The sequence below is a fragment of the Scaptodrosophila lebanonensis genome, unplaced genomic scaffold (genome assembly GCF_003285725.1).
Source record: "Scaptodrosophila lebanonensis strain 11010-0011.00,11010-0021.00 unplaced genomic scaffold, SlebRS2 tig00000092-arrow-pilon, whole genome shotgun sequence".
Taxonomy (NCBI): Eukaryota; Metazoa; Arthropoda; class Insecta; order Diptera; family Drosophilidae; genus Scaptodrosophila; species Scaptodrosophila lebanonensis.
In genome coordinates this window covers 179,238-200,945 of record NW_022060566.1, presented here as the reverse complement: position 1 = coordinate 200,945, position 21,708 = coordinate 179,238, and the positions used below count along the sequence as shown (strand labels likewise).

The 21,708-nt window shown below is 36.8% G+C and overlaps 1 protein-coding gene across 3 annotated transcripts in view; it reads left to right on the top strand.

Moving 5' to 3' along the window:
- Window positions 1–21,708, top strand: part of LOC115627217 (b(0,+)-type amino acid transporter 1) — a 52,977-nt gene that overhangs the window by 23,229 nt on the left and 8,040 nt on the right. For 2 of the 3 annotated variants that reach the window (XM_030522838.1, XM_030522836.1), the window contains exons 1-3: window positions 16,513–16,669; window positions 17,093–17,264; window positions 17,663–17,709. In XM_030522838.1, the coding sequence (XP_030378698.1) occupies window positions 16,597–16,669; window positions 17,093–17,264; window positions 17,663–17,709 (292 nt within the window). In that variant the 5' untranslated portion in view covers window positions 16,513–16,596. Of the gene's footprint in view, window positions 1–16,512; window positions 16,670–17,092; window positions 17,265–17,662; window positions 17,710–21,708 lie in introns of those variants that run through there. The other variant, XM_030522837.1, reaches the window with a different exon arrangement.

Sequence of the window (21,708 nt, the reverse complement as noted above, 5' to 3'; positions counted from 1 at the left end):
TTTTGTACCATCGTCATGCTTAGTCCGTATATATACAAAATTGTCTATTACTTTGATGTCCGGATAATCCGATTCATTTTGCATAATTTTCTCCTTTAGCTCTGTATAATCAGGTTCATTAAAACAAGCCGAATTTAAGTCTACCTCGGGACTTACTGATTCAATTACTGCTACTTCATCTGAGTACATACGAGAGAGAGCATCAGGCACCACATTGTCTTTTCCACGCCTGTGACTCACGTTAAACTTATATCCTTGTAAACGCATAGCCCATCGAGCTAACATGCCTTTGAGATGAGGTTGTCGCATAAGCCATACTAGACTAGCGTGATCAGTTATTACCTCAAATTCTTGCCTTTCTATAAAACAACGAAATTTTTCAATAGCTTCTACTGCTGCCAAACATTCACGTTGAGTTACACTATAGTTTCTTTGCGCGGTATTCAACTTTCGCGACATGTATGCTATAGGCTGCTCAACACCGTCGTCACTTAACTGTACTAGCACTGCCCCAATACCAAAATCGCTGGCATCACAATGCACATAGAATTTTTTCTCAAAATTTGGATTTTGCAAGACAGGTGCTGACGTTAATACAACTTTGAGTTTGTCAAAAGCAATTTGAGCCTCCGAAGTCCATACAAATTTCTTTTTATTGGAGAGAAGTTCCGTGATAGGGAAAGTAAGATCTGAGAAATTAGGAATAAACCTCCTATACCAACCTACTACACCCATGAAACCACGTACTTGCCTTAGTGTCTTTGGTACCGGCCATGCTAAAATCGACTCTACCTTCTTGGGATCTGTTGAAATGCCTCCTTGGCCAATAACGTAACCCAAGTACTGCACTTTTGTTACTCCGAAATTACTCTTTGCCACATTAAGAGTTAAATTTGCCTTTCGAAATTCTTCTGCTAAACGTATTAATACTGCTGCATGAGAATCAAAATCATTTGATACGACGCATAGGTCATCTAAGTATCCAAATACACAATATTTTAGTTCAGGAGGAATTAGTTCGTCCATGAGGCGACACATCGTCTGGGGCGCATTGCAAAGCCCGAAAGGCATTACCGTAAACTGGTAAAGAGGACGACCAGGTACTGTAAATGCTGTGATTTGCTTTGATTCGTCGCTGAGTGGTATTTGCCAAAATGCGTCCTTTAAATCGATTTTAGAAATTATATTTGCCTTAGGCAATCTAGCGAATATGCCGTCAATACTGGGTAAAGGATATGCGTCCTTTCTAGTCACCTCATTAATTTTTCGCGCGTCCAAGCACAGGCGAACCTTTCCTGGTTTGACAACTAAGCGAATTGGTGAACTCCACGCACTATGTGATCGTTCTATTACTCCTAAAGAGAGCATTCGATCTATTTCTTGAAACATGAGTTTCTCCACTGCCGGTGATACTGGATAAAATCTCTGCTTGATTGGATCTGATTCTCCTACGTCAATTTTGTGTTTCAGCAAAGGGGTTCTGCCCAATCCCTGCTGATCACAATTTGGAAAAAGCTTTACGATGGCCTCAAGTCGACTGTGCTGTTCTGCATTCAAAGGAAACTTGTTTTCTGATATTATATCCGTAACCTCCTTAGTGGGTGATGCATCTAAAGCCGATATAAGTCCTGGTGCCAACTCAAAGGTTTTCCAGAAATCGATGCCTAAAATGACTCGTTTTTCTATCGATGGAATAATGTAAAATGTTAGAGGTCTTCGTTTGTCTTTATATCTCACTTCTACACAAACTAAGCCTTCAACAACATGACTCCGTCCGTCCGCTGTTTTAACGCATGATTTAAGTTTTCTAAATCCTGTGTATTTACTCCAATCCGTTGCTGCTAGGTCCGCGCCTATACAACTAATGTTTGCACCGGTGTCTAGTAAGCCGAGTTCGGTGAAATGGAAAAATGAAACTGCAGCATACAGACGACCATCCGATGCTTCGTTTACTACTGCTGATATAAGCAATTGCCTTGTTGTTTTAATGTTCTTCCAAAATTTTCGCATACGTAAAGTAGAACGCTTCGGTACTTGCCTAATGACAGCGGCAATACTATCAAAAATTCTAGATCGAGCTTCCACATACGTTTTGTAACGCTGGTGATATGGCCTAATTGGAAATAATTTGGGATATTCGTTTATAAAATGATTGTCGTTATTTTGTTGTATATAATTTGTATTTGTTGTCGCTACAGGCTCTTCCAAAGGTCCTATTAACCCGGAGTTATCTGCTAACGAAAAATTAAGTACAGGTGTCTTTAGTTGGGGGCCACCCGCCTGTTGTCTACAGATGGTCCCGGATGGGAGTTTCCCGACCGTCTCAAACACACTTCACACTGGGGCTTGTATACATTTTTTGCTCCACAACCATAGCAAAATATAGTTCGCTCCCTCAGACACATATCCCATACATGTCCTTCTTCATCGCAATTCCAACAAACTAGTCGTCTCGCTTCTCGCTGCACTGCCTCCACTGAAATCTCTATCTTTTTGCTAGGCAATGATGGTTCGGTATCAATTTCTACTTCAGAAACCACACGTTTATAGGGTTTTGAAACAAGGTTGGTTTTTGAATTGGTTCGTCGAACATCTTCTCCTATCAAATGTTCTCGACGCTGCACTAGCTCACGAAGATGTGATACGGTATGTATTGGAATATACAATAACGCTTCTCTTACTTCTGGGATAAGATTTCGCTGCAGAAGTAAAATAAGACGATTCTCCTCTAAAGGAATGCTCAAGTGGGACACTATTTTCATTACGTCTTCGAAAAACGAATCGAAAGTCTCACCTGGCTTTTGCTTCCTAGCTCTAATTTCCTCTAAAATTATATCATCATCTTTGTTGTCATGGTATTGACTTTTAAGGGCCATACAGAATTCTACCCAGTCTACCACATCAACTTCCTTTCGATACCTCCAGTACCAGTCGCGCGCTTTCCCCACTAACAAAATATGCAAATTTTTACATAACTGGGAAAAATTGTTGTGTAATGTATCTACCGTCAACGCTTTAATTCGATACAAAAATTCTTGCACAGTAGGACCTTTTGGGGATCCATCGAATTTGATGCCCCAGCTTTGCACTATATGAGTGACTTTCTCTGCATCTCTGGTAAGCATAGTATTTTCTGGTATTGGCGAGGCGATCCTTGCATTTGGTGAAATAGGCTGCCTCCCATTCGCTGTCTGGTAGTGCCGACTCGATGGATTACTATTCAAGCTTACGCTTGCCATCTTTCGTTCAATTATATTTTCTAATCTTTCAAAAATAAAGTCATAGTCAACGCGATCGTCTTGATATCTACCATGGGCTCTACTTGTATTTTGATTTTGTTGATTCTGATAGATCTCTGCTGGTTCGTTATGTACAGGCATCGTGCGCTGTTTTGGTGGTCTACCCTTTCGTCCCGACCCAAATCTCGCTCCTTTCTCCACTACGTTATATCGAGGGTTACTTTCTCTGGTAATATTTGCCGTAGTCTCAGAAACCTGAAGATTGTGATCTACATTACTTTTACTACGCGTATTATGTATTTTAGCTGTTGCTCCTTCTCCACTGGTTATTGGAACAATTACTCTGGCAAATGGTTGCAAATCGTTTACGTGACACAACGCTTGACAAACCTGACATTCATGTGTCGCTTCTAAGTATGTTATTATACACTTTCTATGGAATACATGTCCACATTTTGTAATAGCTGTATCCTCAGATTCTAACAAAGCTTGTGAACAGATAGTGCATTTGGCTTCTACTTCTATGTTATCCTCCACAATGCGTATATCTTCTCTGCTACGTGCTACAGGCATATTGGAAATGATATTAATTCTGATAGCACTTGCATAAATATATTTATTTATTTATTTATTATTATTTTTTTTTTTTTTTTTGGAATTTTATTTGTTGTTTTGTTTTCTTTTTTGGTTAGCAAAATTGTAAGGAAGTAAAGGGTGCTTATTAGCTGTTGTAGGGAGATTCAAGCCGTAGCTTTAACCTCAGGAAAGAAAATAAAGTTTAGCATAACACGTGTTTTCTATCCACCACGAAGCTGTTTCAACACCTAATAATGAGCGGATGTGCCGATGTTCAAAAGACAATTATTCACATATTTCCATTCTCATAACAAATGTAGAAAAACTTTGTGTGTAAGATACACTACTGTCACACAAAAAAAGAAAGAAAAGAAAATTGATGAAAAAAAATGTTTTCAGTTGCAGCCCTACATATATAAAAATCTTCAAGCTCTGAGGTTGTATTATTGGATCTTGTCCACCTAATACAAAATTCCTGCAGACCTTCGTAACAGACAATCTATACATGCAGTACTTCAAGTAAAAACTTAATAGTTAAAAATAGAATTTTGGAAAATTTTTGCTTCACTAGCCCTTTTGTCTACGGACACACAGCGGATGTTTATTTGGTCCTGGCCAATAAAACATAATTCCTGGTCAATATGCCGCAGGCATAACCTGTTAAACATTCATTTCCTATTGATGGTGAACAACTTAATTGTAAACATCAAGATGGCCTGGCCCTAATTGCAATCAGACAGAAATCAGAATCATAGTGGTCGAAATTTTGGACTGGCCAATAAACTCGTACTTCCAACTATCCCCTGACTTAAAAAAACTACATTTAGTGTTACGTTAAGACCTCTTGATGAATTCAATCATCAAAATTGAAGCAGTTACCAAGCAAAAAAACCTTAGTAACTTGCCGGTCGTAATCTCGAAAACTTCCAAGAATTACGCAGTTCCGAAACTGGTATACTAACATTCGTCCTGATCAGCAACTCAACATTTGATAGCTGTTAAATGTAATAAAAGAGACTTCCATGACTATAAGGTTAGGAAAAATCCTAGCATGTTCTGATATTGGCTGCTTCGCCGTACACTGGTGTTGTTGTGTGTCCCTAATTCCCCATTTTGATTTCTGACACGCTGAAATGAGTGAACCTAAAACGCTAGAAATGAGCTTGCCCCACGTTGGGCGCCATAATTATGTAATGTACAGGGCCGCTTCCTTCCTTGTTATGCGCCAAAACGAAGGACCAAATAGCCCTAACGTTTGCACGCAAAACTATGTAACGCACAGAACTTAGAATATTGGTACACAATACCGAAATGGCTGCACTTGGTGCTCAAAGCGATATAATGGACCAAGACCTTTGCTCTATAATCGGGTCCTCGTGCAGGTTGAAATTGTTGGGAACTTGTCGGGGTGGATTCTCTGGGATACGACCAGCATTCAGTCCGTGGGGGGGGTTCTTTGACTCGTCCATCCAACACACCCACACTACATAAAACAATAGAATCCTTGCCTCTATGGTGGTTAACAAAAATTAAATTAATCACGAAATTTCAGAAATAGCAATCAGACGGATAGACAGACAGACAACAGCCTAGCACCGATATAGCTACATGTTGTTGTTGTAGCCTCGCCTCATGACCCACCCTACCATTGATTTTCCAGTGGCGAACAAATTAATGGAAAATCCCAAACTTAAATGCTTTACTTCCTTTACATTTGCATTACCTCAAAAGAAAAACTAAATTACTCACAATTCCATTTCAAGAATATTCATTACAATTTATTCAACTCATAATTATTATCCATAATGTGCATAATCTTCTATATACTTTTACTTCAAAACTGACAAGTCAAGTACCAAACATTAAATTCCAATCTATGTAATAATAGAAATAATAAAAGGAAACTAATTTAAATTCATATTTAGGAACAAAAGAAAGCGCAAGAAAATTTACGAAAATAGGTTATAACATTTCAAAAAGCTTATAAGAATATTTTTAGGGATTAATTAACAGACCGATTTCAATTGTGTGTATATAAATCCATTTTGAAATTAATTGTAGGTTAAATGTATTGTTGTTAAATCATTATACAAATTTAACACACGTAACGAGAAAACTTTAGGGCATACGCACTTCAAATCATCATCATTTTATGAAAATCAAACTACGTTACTTCAGCTGTCATAAGATTTCGGCAAAAAAAAAAAACAAAACAAATTTAGAAGAGATTTGTTCACTGCATATTGTGGTTGTACTAATTATCATTATCAAAGTGAAGCGTTGCAAAAAAAAACGGTGCACGCATTTGTATAAACAAATAGGCATATAAGAAGCAAATACAAAAGAACTGATAAGAATGGTTAGACTCACCCGCTCGCCGCGTCCGTCGAAGGCCTTCGTCGTCGATGCGATGCTCCAAGTGTTTTACAGCTAATATTAATTTTGGAAAGATAATATGCACTAACCAACAGTGAGGCACTATTGCTACTTTTGGCTTCTCTTATCTTTGTTTGTTTTACTTTTGCTCAGACAGATTCCAACATATCTATATAAAGCATATGCACTATAGTTTTTTGTTGTTGCAGTTTACATTTACGTTAGATGTTTTTATAAAAATAAGATTTCTGCACTGTTTCAAAATAACATGTTTTACGCTGGTTGTAGGGTTTTTCTTCCCTTAAATATATGCTTTTAACTGCCACAGACCTATGTCAATTGTTTTTTTTGATTAGCACTTTCTAATTTTCAATTTAGACCTTTATCACTGCCACTAGATCTATTGGAGGTTATGTAACTCGGTGGGTAGCTTGGGTGCTTGCCCTTTTTTTTTTTTTTTTTAGCCTGCGTGGTAGCCTTAGCGTGATACTGCACCGAGAATCAAATGGGTGTGTGGCGCTTTGATTGTCTGCGCCCTGCCACAATCACGACAAAAGAAGTATAATTCCTCGTTGTCGCAAAACTGCTGTCGCCCTTAAGAGCCCTGGCCTTTGCCTGTGATCCGCTACACTTGCGCAGTTCGCATAATTCGAAATAAAATCCTATTTATTAAAAGGTTAAAGTTTAGAACACATATATCCAAGTTTTTTGTGTACAGTGGAAACTTACAGGATGTATTTTGCTATTTCACCTTAAATTTTCGTCATTAAAGCACCATAATATTGCCATTGGCGGACTTCTTTTGTTTTACAAACGTGGTTTATTATCACTTTTAGTTTAAAATAAGCTTGATGCCTTTAATGTGGGTAGCTTAAATTTGCCGAATAGGCACGCCACGAGGTTAAATAAAACTTAGTTAGGCGCTCTTCAGACGCAAAGTGCGTGTGGTCGGTCCAATAGCTCGTATCAAAAAGATCGAACCCCGATAAGAAGAAAGCCCTTGAACCTTTGCTTCGAAGCTTTTAAGCGCCATGACATTCTGGTTGTCAATTTCAGCTGGTCAATTATCAGCGTTGCTTATGTCTTATTGAGAGTGGTTGGTGTCACAGCTAAGGATAAGTCAGTTCCATCAAAATATGAATTATTATCTAATTTCTTTTATCAAAGTTTTTCCATCTTGCCTGCACATTTTTTCCCAGTAATTGTACATTACACAGCCCTCTAGCTATATAGTTATATGAGCTTTAACTAAACAAAAAAAAAAAAAAAAAAACCATTTGTCATTGAAGTATAACTTCTTCTCCTCCTCTAATCCACGATCTCTGCAATGCACTGCTCTGCACTTTATTGATTTTTCGTGCCATGACCATGCGCCCCCACTTAGACCCATTAGCCCCATTTGGCAACTGTTTTGGCCAAATAATTAGCAATATCTGCGACAAACAAATTTGTTGTTCGAGGAGAAACAAAAGACACACAACGAAATTTCATGCACTGTTTAATTAACAGCAGACGCATTGAAATTAATATATTATATAAATAAACTTGTGTATGTATGTAGATAGTAAAAATAATAATAATGAAATTTGCGCGCAAAATAAATAAACAAATTATTTAAATTACATTTCTGCGCTCGTATTTTCAATGAATCGAGACCGCGACAGAGACAGAGACGTTGGCGCTAACGTCGATTCTGATTCTGATTCCGATGTCCACGTTGACGTTGACGCCGCTGCCAACATTTGCGACGCCTTCATGTGATTAGAACAAAAACTTGTTAATAATTTTTGGTTGCGGGCCACACACACACAAAACAAAATTAAGATCAAATTTATTTGAACAAAAGCAACACGACAAAATTATTTTCTATTGGACACATGCCAATAAAAATGCATATAATCAAGCATGAAACAACCTCTGCACCGCCGCACCACCGCGCGCCACCCACCACTCTCTATGATACGCTTCGTGTTTTGTATATTTAAGATTTTCATTTGCACCGCACGAGGCGGCCAACAAAAAATAAACGAAAGGAAAGCAAAGCAAAGGAAAGAAGAAAACATTAATTCAAAAAGTTAATCTACACACCCTTTACTTTCTTCCATCAACTCATTACTAGAAGATTTAAATTTGAACTGTCACAAAAAAACGGGTTCTACTTTCCCTTCGCTTGATCTTTATAAGCAAGGTTAAACAAGGAAAGAAAAGCAAAGGAAAGAAGAAAAGATTAATACAAAAAGTTAATCTACACACCCTTTACTTTCTTCCATCAACTCATTACTAGAAGATTTAAATTTGAACTATCACAAAAAAACGGGTTCTACTTTCTCTTCGCATGCTCTTCATAAGCAGGGGTAAACAAGGAAAGGAAAGCAAAGGAAAGGAAAGGAAAGTAAAGAAGAAAAGACTAATAAAAAAAGTTATTCTACACACCCTTTACTTTCTTCCATCAACTCATTACTAGAAGATTCCGATTTGAGCTGTCACAAAAAAATGGGTTCTACTTTCCCTTCGCTTGATCTTTATAAGCAAGGTTAAACAAGGAAAGAAAAGCAAAGGAAAGAATAAAAGATTAATACAAAAAGTTAATCTACACAACCTTTACTTTCTTCCATCAACTCATTACTAGAAGATTTCAATTTGAACTGTCACAATGTCACATGCTCTCCATAAACAAGGCCGCGATGACAGGAATATAATTTTATGATCTTCTCTGATCCCATCAAGCTGTCTTTCCAACCCAACATACCCCTCCACATAAAGTGTAGAGTATTAGAAGAGAAAATAAAAAAAGGTTGGATGAAGAAAAGTTAGCAAAAAGTTGGCGCGTGATAATTATTAGTCATTCCGAGTGCTCCGTTTTGCGTCACTCGCGGCATCGCCTCCTGGATGCGAGAGAGGAGAGCGGACGGGAATGGCAATGGGAATGGAGCGGGGACGACGGCAAGTCAATCATCGTATGCTGCAGCTTTGGGGGCTGATATACGCACGAAGATAGCCATCATGGGGAGGCGCGTGTCGGGTGTTTGATTTAACCCCAGAAATCCCCCAAAGTACGCAGCACCTTTGGCATAGAACACTTTTTGGTGGCGCCATCTGTATGTCATACTGGTAAGGTACATCCCTAACCAATTCTCAGTCAGCATTTTATAAAATTTGCTCCACAAAGCAACACTATATTTGTTGCATCGATAAAAAAAATCAGCATGAAAAAAAAACCAAGTTTTTGCTCAAGCTTGATTAGATATTTTTCTAAAACATTTAATCTAATTATTTCTCTCGGTGCAGAGTTTATAAGTGTTAGACATGGTTTCTAAATGGTCTCAGATGGCTTGAGTGCCAATGTTTCATGATTCTATAATTACCGAAGCTGCAGTCCAAAAAGGGAGTGATTTCATCAACAATTAGAAAAAAATCGGAAGTAAAATAAGTGGAAGTATCTACTTTTTATCTATCTTTTTTTGACAAAAAACCGTCCACTCCCCTTATTTAATTAAGTTTTGGAAGAAACTGAAATGCTTTTCATTCCGTTCCAAAAGCAACAAAAGCAACAGTTCAAAAAATTGATTATTCTACTTGTGAGTGTGTGAGTTCCCAGTTATATTCTGCATCGTTCCCATTATCAGCTTCATATACTTTCAATTGGAAGACGAATTGAACTGATTTTAGGGCAGTGCTCGGTTGTGTTTCAAGTTTTTATTAAAAAAAAAAAAACGGCAAACATTTTAAGTGGATAACCACAAATAAATAATAAAAATAAAATATTTGAATAATATTTCGTTAAAAGTAAATATTGTTTGGGAAATACTCAAAATATTAATCGTAGAGAACGAGCGTGCCTCAAGAACAACTTTTGGCATTATGGGGTTAAAGAATTGCCACCTAACGTAGGCTCACATGCATTTTGGCACGAATGCCAAGCGTTGATATTGTTTATCTGACTGGGCTTAGTTTAAGCCGATTTGTTTAAGCAATTAACGAGAAATCAGCCGATCGGTGGAATAGCATCAGCTATATAGTATATCGGCATTGACGTCTCTCATATCTCATATGTATACTATATAGTAGTAGAAATGAAAAAGATGAGCTAAACGAATTTGCACTCAGCGGCATTACACGATTTGTGGTGACCGATTTCATTAGAGACTGACACATTAATATTCATTTCTTTAATTACAAACATCATAATGATAATCATCTATCTATTTGCATCCCTTCAAAGCTATTTCCAATCCGATTGCTTTGAAAATGAATTTTTTTTTCCCCGGCATCAAGTTTATTTGCCACATTTAGCTTCGAATGTGCGAGGCGTTTATAGATTGCTGACAGGCGTGACGAATTAAAATAGAATTTCAGTTCATTTCGAATTGAAAGAACAACATTTACGGCCGCCGAAGAGATCTAAACATAAACTTGTACTAGACTGTCTGATATGTTTTGCTGCTCAGTTCGTTTGCTTACCTATTTCGATATGTTACAAGTCCGTGGCCAACACAATGGCCTATAATCGAGTCAGAGACCTTTGAAAACACTTACATACATATCTGCGTCCTTGACTTGGCCATGTATCCGACTAGTTTTGTAAACATGAATGTATTACGCATGATTCTTACTTACTATAATTGATTAAATGTATATTCATTAATTCTCCCTACAACTGACCGGGTTTTTTTGCAATAAACAACTTTTGGAGCCCACGCAATTCTACATTCCGACCCGAAATGCTCTATTCGTCATATTCTTTATAAAAGGACAACATTTTCCCTCTCATAGCTGTTTGATCTTGATTTTCTTTGTATTACTAAGCCGACATACTTCTTTCTAATTATTCTCAACACCATTTGGGCTCTTCAATTTTTCGATTAGGTGCTCTACTTTCGATTTAAAGATGAAAATTAGTTCATATTAATAGCTAAAAGTCCTTAACCTTGTTGCCTATCTCTCGTGGTACTCATAGATTTATGTAGGTCGAAACCCATTCCAATGCGATCACAAAAAAGCACCTCAATCGAGATTTAACCTAGTATGGGAACAAAAGGTCTTCAGTTCTACTCTCCCAACTCCATGTTGAGAAGAGTGTGGCAAAAAAGTATTGAATAGTTTCTCAATTTTACGAAAGAAATAGACAGCTGTATATATTTTTTATGTAAATAAAAATCATAAGCAGATTTAAATAATCCTCGGACCGAATTTTAAAATTTTTTCAAATTTTAGCTAAATAGGAGCAAATCTTTTCAAGTTTTTACATTTCTATTTAGATAGATATTGAAATTTCCATTGATCGTCTACTTCTTTTGGGGCACACACAATATTTCCCCCACTTTTGGGCTGAATTTGCATTCTCTGCAGTTGGGTGTAAAGGAAACTTGTGCTTATTTATAGAATTCTACTTTGATTTGCGATTCGAATTTGCATTTGAAAATGCGCAGCCCCGCCCTTGCATAATTCATCAAAGTATCGCAAATTTCAGTCAGCATCTTGTTTATAGTTGCTTCCTGCCAGACTTCAAACACTGCGGCAGATCAACAAAGCCGAAAGAAAACAAGAAACAAGAAATCAAAAGTCCATATCTGCACTAAAACAAAGTACTGCCCATACACAATTGCGATTGCGAAGCACACATCAGCAAATCGCGAAGAAGTGCCTACAACATTTTCATGAACCGCGTGACTTTTATGACAGAAAACAGGGTGAACAAAAAAAAAAAAAAAAAAAAAGAAATAATAATATTAAATAAAATACAACAGAGCCGAAACAAAAAAAAAAAAAAGAAACATTGAAAATGTACAAGCAGTTTTATTTATGTTTATACAAACATACATACGTATACAGATATATACCCATAGATATCTGGCGATCTATATTATTTATATACCGCACACACACACACACACACACACACACACATACAGAGGTACATACCTAAATATATTGTCTAAAGCATTTATCTACTCGTATACATTTGCTAATGGCAATAATTTGTATTTGTGTTGGTCTCTTTTTTTTCGGGCCTCTCATTCACGACGACGCGTCGTCGACTCTTTTTTTTGGGCTTCTCGGATTTTTTTTTAAGGCAAAAACATGGCGTGAATAAATACAACAATTTTGTTTCGAATAAACTAAAAGTTTGTTGTTGGCGGGAATACATTTTTTGCTGGATTTTAAAATCAACGTTGTGTTATGTTTGGATTATGATTGAAAGATCACGCCCGGCATTAGCGAGAATGGGAGCAGAGCATTACGATGCCTTAAGTAAGCAGGAATTTTGGAATATAAGAACACTAAATGGATATTTTGGCTAAATCTGTGTCTTAGGCCATCCATCAGAATGCTGATACATACAATCCTTTCGCATGGCTTTGAAGTCCTTTAAGCGTTTTCCTTTGCGATTTTAAGAAAAAGGTTGACTGTGTGAAGTGGTTGATGGCTAAATGCAAGTTTTTGGTCAACAAACCAATCACCAGCATTAGTAGACATCCTTCTCCAAGTTATACTTGGCCAGTTGGAACGAATTCCCCATAAATAATTTCCTTTCGACCTTGCACTTTTGACTTCTCCAAACGACTTCTGGGTGTTTCCAATTAAAACATTTTGGTTTCGCTTGGTTTCAGGATCGTTTTGAAAACACCATACTCCATTACTAATCACAATTATGTACAAAGAGCTTGGACTTTTTTTTGAGACCCCTAATGGTGTCCTTTGAATGTAAAATTCTGAGCAATTTTCGGGTATTTTTGTTCGTTCAGCACAAACACACAGTCTTACTTGGTTTACTATAACTTGGCTTCGATTGTCATGAAATTTTGACGGGATGTTATTAAAAAGATGAACCTAAGCAGCACAAGCAATATAGTGTGGCATCCAAAAGTCATAAAGTCCTGTTTACTTTGGAATTTACTTTGTGGTAGAGTTTTAAAAGCAAAAAAAAGAACGTACTCCCCTTTTGTTTCTTAGCCTTTAATTGTGTTTGGAATATCAGTTAACTTTTAATACAACAAATAGAAACCGCAATAGCAACTTTTGTTTAGCATTCAATAATACATTTCGTACTTTCAAGCTTAATTCACTTTTTTATTGATAATTTTTTTACTTTTTAATAAGTTTTACAACTTGAGCTTAAGACACTTTTAGTTTTGTTTTTAAATTATTTTCCGTTTTCATCTTTGAAGGTAATTAGAAACAAAGCTTACAATAATATTTCATGTCTTTGAGACGTGAATCGGAGCTCCGAGTGTCCTCCAACATTTATCAAAATAAAATGTACTTTTAAGAAAGTCTAAAACATTATCTTAATGGCATTAATATATGGCAATATTTTACTGCAATTTTTTAATGCATTCAGTCTGATGATGGAATTAAATGATAATGCTTTAAATGCAGAGTAGAATTCCAGCAAAAAAGGAGCTAATTACTTTTTAATCATTCAGTTATCTAAGCTATAGGCTTTTTTAAAATTGTTTCCCGCTTTCATCTTTACTTGAGGGGAATTAGAAACAGAGCCTGCAATATTGCTTCATATCGTTGAGACGTGAATCAGAATTCCGAGTTCAGTGTCCTCCTCCATTTATCCAATAAATGTACTTTTAAGAAGGTCTAAAAAATTATCTTAAGCTATTTTACAGCAATTTTTTAATGCTTTAAATGCAGAGTAGAATTCCAGTTAGAAAAAGTACAAGTAGATGATTACTTTTTAGTCACTCAGTTATCTAAGCTATGCGCTTTTTTCTTTTTTGGAAATGCTGATGAAATTTCGACCAAAGATTGCTTTGCAGTTGTCTGTGTGTGTGTGTGTGTGTGTATTACGTGTGTGTATTACGTGTGTGTATTACGTGTGTATATATGTTCATTCATGCTGAGATCAAATGGAGAGGCTTTGAAGAGCCCGCCACTTCCACTTGTGACGTATTTTAATTATGAGTAGCGGCATGTAATTTGCTATACTTGTATACTATATAGATGTATATAGTATATAGCAGACACATGACCATATAGACAGGCCTCTATTAATAAGCAATAAAATGAGAGTCGACCGCAGCCGCGGCCAATTGAAGCCAATGAAAAGCTGACATGAAATGAAAAAGCGTGTGTCAGCCAAACGAACAATTTGTTTGAATTCCAATGTACACACGAGTATGTGTATCTCTATACAGATATACATACAGATGTACATATGTATAGTATGTATAAGCTCTGTTCATCTGTACATCTCTATTACTCTCTGCGAATTGTTTTTTTTTTTTTTTTTTTTTGTTCATTTCTTGAGAGCGAGCCGAATGGTTTGTCGAGAGTCCGGCATTGGTGGCCCTTCTTGTGGCGTCTCTGTGTGTGGAAAAACTTTTGCAGTTTTCGTTAAGCAACGAGACACGCAAGACTCGAACGCATTATTCAAAGAATAACAAAATAGCAGACTAAACACTGACGTAGATAACAGGAATAATAAATAAATAAATAAATAAATAAAAAGCATACCGAGAGTCTCATCTAACGCGGCACTGTCGTCGACTCTGAAAGAATTTTAAATTATTTGACTGTTTTTTGTTGTTGTTCTTGTTGTTGTTGCGACTACAAAAATAGCTGCCCAACAACAATAAAACATCGTGAAAGATCGTGAAAGAGGGCGGCGTAATACTTTTTAACCAAATGCCTTCACCTTCGCGCAAATGAAATGTGAATGTGGCGTCAAAATATGTGAAAACTCGGAAAAACGAAAAACCAACACGACACATCGCGGCGCGACTCGACTCGACTCGACTCATCTCGACCCGAGCACAATAATAAAAAGTTAGACAAATTGCAGAGAGCATACCTGAAAAATTGTATAAATCAAGTGACGAGGACTATACATACATACATACGAGTTATGTGGGTGTTGTATAGAACCATCGATGTCTTGTTTGCAGAATCGTACAAAATACTATAATATCAAGTCCTCTACTGATTGATGAGTGCATTCGCACCTAAGAAATGGTGTGATGATGCATTGAAATATTCCGCTATTGTCTTCTATCTGATAAATGGAATGTGTCTTATCTTTAGCAGAAAAAAGAAGAAATAAATGAAAATCCCATCAAGTTTTTGATGGTTCATGTGACTGAAAACGAAGTGAACCCACTTCTGAACTAAATAAAACAATATTTTGTAGTTTTCTTATCGAAGCTTTAAATGTGATTTCAAAATATTAGATTCCTTTTCCTAGTAAAGTCGAAACGTTATTATATTTTCCGAAGATGAACAAATTGGTTGCAATTTAATTTGCCAGTTCGTCTAAAGGCGGAAAAATTCCTCCATAAAACTCACAAATTCGATATTAAGTTAAATATTTGTAGTAACCAAATTAATTAACATAGGCAAGAAGTATGTCTTATTTTCGAGAACTTTTTGGAAACACTTGTGAACTGCGAAAACATACTCCATATTTCCAGATAGCAAGAAACTTTACTTATTTGGAAGTGATTCCATAAAACTTAAAAATTCTATAATAATTGAAATATTTGTAGTAACCAAATTAATTAACATAGACAAGAAGTAAATCTTATTTTCGAGAACTTTTTGAAACGTTCCGCTTTAGAAACACTTGTGAAATGCGAAAACATACTCCAGACAGCAAGAAACTTCATTTATTTGGACGTAATTGCAAGGGGGTTCTTTTTTTCTAATTCAATTCCCATTCAGATCTAAATAAATGGCTTGTTATTGTTTTTAGCGACTATCACGGTTGTTTTTAGATAGTAAATCGCTTAGGGTGTTAATTTTAGTGGAAATGTAAAGTGGAAGCCCTTAATGAGAAAGTGCAATGTTTTCGCCATTAACTTGTTGAACATTTTTCTGCAGCCACGCTGGCTTTTCTCGTATGCCCGCCTTATACGTAAAAGATCGCCAGTCAAACATTGTAGGCGCTCGTGTCACGTAGACCAGATCGTCGTATACGAAATTTTGGCACATGACTTTTATATAGCACGCCAACAACAAGTGCCCACAATTCCCAATTCACAGCGCACTCACTCTCCTGTGCTTTGAAACTTGGCGAGAAGAGAAGAGAGCGCAGTGCAGCGCCTCTAATCCGAAGTCGATCGAGCAGCGGCAGCCGACGACAGCATCCGACGACATCGAATACGAATACGAATACGTAGTACGGGTACGGTGCGAGTAGTGTTAGACGGACGGACTCGTCACAGCCTCTCTCTCTCAGCCTCAATTCTCGTGCGGTAGCCTGTCGTTAGCGCGGTCGACGTCGACGTCAGCGCAGCTTTTTCGTTCGCCTATTTGACGCTGTGCCGAGGCTACGAGCAGACAGTTGCCAGCGATTCGTCGCCGTATTCGTATCAGAGTATATTATATTACGCGTTCGCTTCACTGTTGAAATTCGCGGCGAAATAATTTTAGCTATTTTTTATCCGTCCATGCCATGCGCGATAAAATATCACAACTACTTTGCTTGCAAAAAAACGCATGCAAAAATAATTCAACAGATAATAGAGGTGTGTTTACATACTTATATATTATATATAAATGTAACCAAAAAAAAAGTGTGTTTGTGTGTGTGATGCTATCAACAGGCCTAATGGCTTAAATGCGTGCCATATTAATTAACAGCAAGGCAGCAAGAAAAAAATACCCAAAGTAGAAAAAGAGAAAAAATGCTTGTGCCGCCTTTTTTGTTTATCTAACGAATTATTTATAATATTCAATAATACATTTGTGTTTGTTGTTATCGGCTCTTATTTTCCCACTCTCCCTCTCTCTCTCTCTCTCTCTCTCTCTCTCTGTCTGCCTCTCCTTCGCTCTTTCTCATCATTTTACATTGCTAACCTGTGTTTTGTTTTGTTTGTTTTTTTCAATGTTCTTCCATGTGTGCGAAAAAAAAATGAAATGACAAACAACAAAAAATGCAATCCTTAAAGGACATAATGTGCCAACAAAAGCAACGAGCAACGGGACAATGTGTGCCAATGGGACTCTTGGGACAGAAGGGCCCGAAGCGACAGAGACCGACTCATCAGGGACCGGGCGGATGCGGAAGCCGCTGGAGAGGAATGGCTCAACGCCGAACGACGCTGTTCACCTCGAGAGAAGGTAAGTCCTGATTCCCTTTAAATGACTTCCGATTCACAACATGATTAATGATAAACCAAAAATAGAAAGTACAAGTATAACAAACATTCCATAAAATTACAATATATCATATATTGATATATAAAGAAGACGTCATTATCTACATAAAACAGCAATTGATGGCTTTGCTGTGTGAATCATTCATGAAATGCATGCAGATATTGTGAAATTTGTGCGGTCTTAAAGGCTTTAATAAAACAAGCACTAGATAGTGTTTTTAAACTGGGAATTATATGAGATATCAGCAATTGTCCATACTTATCAAATAACATGGAACTGTGTGAACTAAAATCAATCAAAATAATGCTTATATTTAATAAACTCTTCACTCTTTCTCCCCCTCTTCTATATATTCGCAGGCTGGGCCTCTTCAGTGGGGTGGCTTTAATTGTTGGAACTATGATAGGTAAGTCTGCTGATTAAATGTTGAATGTTTTGATGATAACTGAAAAGCTACAATTTCGTGAGACTTTAACAAGAATTATAAATTATATATAAATTATTAAACCTTAATTTTTATGCACAAAAATATCTTGAAAATTTGAATAAGTAAAGTAATACATGTCAGGACTTGATGGAAATAATAACAAACGAGTTTATTTTATTCAAAATATTTTTCTTGCGAATAGAGATGCACTTTGTACGAATGTGCTGGGCCATCTGCTGCCATGTCCTTCCAGCCCTTTGAATGGCTACAACGTCCTTAAAGTGTTCTCCTCTTACGGACAAATGCAATCCTAGGAAAAGTTAATACTCATACGAAGTCAAATCAGGGGAGTGGTCGATGATTAAAATGCCATATTTTTTTGGGTTAATAAAATCAGTCACGAGTGTCATCTGATAAGACGAAGCGCTTATCATTATTATCAATTCCATCAGAGTTTGCTTTGAACGTAGTATTTATACTCTGTACATGAAATGTACAAGAGTATATTAGGTTTGCGGGAGCTGAAAAATGTAACAGGCAGAAGGAGGCGTGGCAGACCCCACAAAGTATATATATTCTTGATCAGCATGACGAGACGAGTCGATCTAGCCCTGTCTGTCTGTCTGTCCGTCTGTCCGTCTGTCCGTCCGTATGAACACCTGGATCTCAGAGACTATAAGAGATAGAGACACCAAATTTTGCATGAAGATGCGTTATGTGTGTATTCTATACGAGTTTGTTTTATTTTTTTGATTTTCCCCCCCACTTCCCCCCTATGGGGGTTTTCCCGATTTTCCATTCGTATAATCGCCTATATCTCGGAGACTATAAGACCTAGGAACACCAAATTTTAGTCCCAGATGCCTTATGTGAATACGCAGAAAATGTATATTTTGGAATTCCCCTCCCTCCCCCCTCTACCCCGCAAATCGTAACTCCCGTAATTCTTGGAATTTCGAACTAAAATTTTGGAAATACCCCCAGTTAGTTATTATGTGTCCGTATGCCAAATTTCATTATGATAGACCGATTTAACAAGAAGTTATAGCCATAAATATATTTGCTGATGCAGTGCTGCTGCAGCGCTGCTCAAGCGCTGCCCGCGGCTGTTGTTGATGTTGCTGTTTGGTTGACTGCGAAAATGCTTACACAGACACGAATAGATGCGCATAGGCATACATACACTCACACAGGCGCAATTTCTATGTAAATGTGCAATTATAAACCCTTTACGTGAGTTCGAATACCGAGAGAGGTAAAATCGATCAAATTTTTTTTTTATTTTCTTAATTTTTTTATTTTCTATAATTATTGTAAACATATGTACAGAGTATTTCAAAGTCGGGACACCCGACTTTAGCTTTTTTACTTGTTTTTTTTTTTTTTTTTGGGGCTTTATAAAGCAGCTAGAAGAGTATATACTTAATTGTAACCAAATGCACCAGCTTGGCAAATCAAAACCAAATTATGAACTCAAGCAGCCTTTGACTCGCTGGCATCTACATCCTTGTACTGTTGAATATTTGAATGCTCTATACAGATATTCTTTATAGGAGTACTCTAGCATATAATCAAAGTTTTTCCTAGACCAGCCCCTGAACACATTTTGTTTTGGTTTTGGCAAAAAAAAAAAAAAAAATGTGCATGTCAGCCACACTTAACCCCCAATAGGCTTAGCCAAGACACTTTGTCGACTCCGGACAATGTCTCGAGCCGGCAATTTGCATTTTATTTATATCTCTCGCATGCCGATGAACCCAGAAAAGAACAACAAATGCAAGCAAATTTGCTGGCAAAACTGTGGCAGACACGAGAAGCCGCAGTAAGGCCATAAGACATATTTTTGTTGGCTTCCAAAAACAGAAAAGAGAGACATTTTGTCAATTTTTATGCACACTCTTGTTTCGTGTTTCTTCTCCTTATATTCGATTTGAAATTGGGGGCAAATTTTTAGAGGCTCGCATGGCAAAAATAAAAAATTGAAAAAGAAAATGTATAAATGAATAAATAAAGAACACAGCCACACAATGCTGGCGCATAAAATTAGATCCGCACATACATACATACAAGTATGTTAACACCCGCATGCATTCATGCTCGTACATATGTATTGACATGTGAATATATGTACATGCTTACAAACCGACAAACAGACAGACAGGCATACTTTTATTTATGAATACGTAAACGTATCGATAAAGAGAGAGAGCGGCTAATGCGCACGTACAGCAGTGCGTATACGCAATGGCCGTGAGAAAACACGTATACGTAACAAGACAACAACAGCAATAACAGCAAATCGCGTCAACAAAAAATAAAATAGATAAAAAAATTTGATAAACATAGAAAGAAAGTGCTGAAGCGAAGAAACAGTGGGACGAGGCATTGGCAATTTCCATGCTCGTGTTTTTATGGGATTTCGCACAAGTAGTGGATGAACTATAGAAACGAAAAACAAGAAAAAGTACATAATATATGTATATATATATACACACATATATATTTGGTCGACAAATACAAGTTGAAAGGTGGGCGTGACGCAAAACGAATTCATAATTTAGCTCAGCACACAACACCATGTGACGCCTCATATGGAAGTGTGTATCCCGGCACAGGTGTTGCCCGAGCCCGTGCCCGAGCCCGAGCCTGTGACTGTGCACAAGCAAAGCCCACAAACTGTACAACTTTAATGATATTATTGCCTATTTATGAAGGCCATTTAGGGCACAATAGCAGAAAAAGTACTGATAAGTCATTTTAAAGTTCAAGCAAATAAATAATGGGGGAAAAACAGCACTCGACTGCTTCACTGCTAGCTTTTATGCGAGCCAATTTTGCGGATTTTTATCAGGTTTAGCTGCCATAAACATAAATGATGATATATTAAATTGAACGGATAGTTTTGATTAATTTTTGAATGAAACTTAGCGATTTTTGATTATTCTCACAGCTAGAGCGACGAAAGTGTCATTTGTCCAAAGATTTTCATAAGCTATGGCTAAGACAGTTTTAAAATATCAGTATTATACAACAAAGAAGCTATTGGAAAAAAAGTTTACTCTGACTTGAATGTGAACATATTAATAAACCTGAAACAATAAACGATTGCATCACTACAGTTGACATTTTCTAAGCTCTCTTAGCTGTTATTTACTAAGCTTTTTATTTAAGTTAAGACAAATAGAGATACACTTCTATTATAAATTAAAAGCATTTAAATGTAGGCTTTTTGTATTAGCTGGGACATAAAATATTTGTTAGACTGCTATTAAAAGATTACAATTGTTTACAATTAAATTTGTTGAAGAATACGTTTTAATATATGCTGTTCTTCATTAATTGTTCTTTATTTTGAGAAATAATATAAGTAGCTCATCATTTATTTAAATAAAGCATTAGCCACAGATTTTAAAATTGATCATGTAGTGGCGAAGGGATATATGTTAGCTGCATTGTTTAAAAGGGTTATTTGCTTTCATAGAACCTTTTGAAGACACAACTCCAGTTAGTAAATCTTTCACTTATATTATAAATTAACCAAAAAACTAGCTTCAACTTATTTTCAAATGCAAATTTCAGGCCCTCACTGAGATCTCTTAGAAGAATGTCAATGCAAATTTTAAATAAAGTGAATTAACCAAAAAACTAGCTTCAACTTATTTCAGAATGAAAATTTGAGGCCCTCACTGAGATCTCTCAAAAGGATGTCAATACAAATTTAAAGACATTGCAGGTTCTAGTAAGATATAATCACCACCTCGTCTACTTTCCGAGATGCAAGTGTTTATTCAAACAGAGAAGAAGCAGAACAACAATTTCAATTAACAGTTAAGCCCACTATAGAATATCCTATATCCAGAGCTCAGATGCGAAATCCCTTTAATAACACACTGAAATGCTCCGTGGGTGGTCTGCTTATGTGTGTGGCAAGTGGGCGCTTAATTATTGACACGCAAATGCCGGCAAATGTGTTGCACT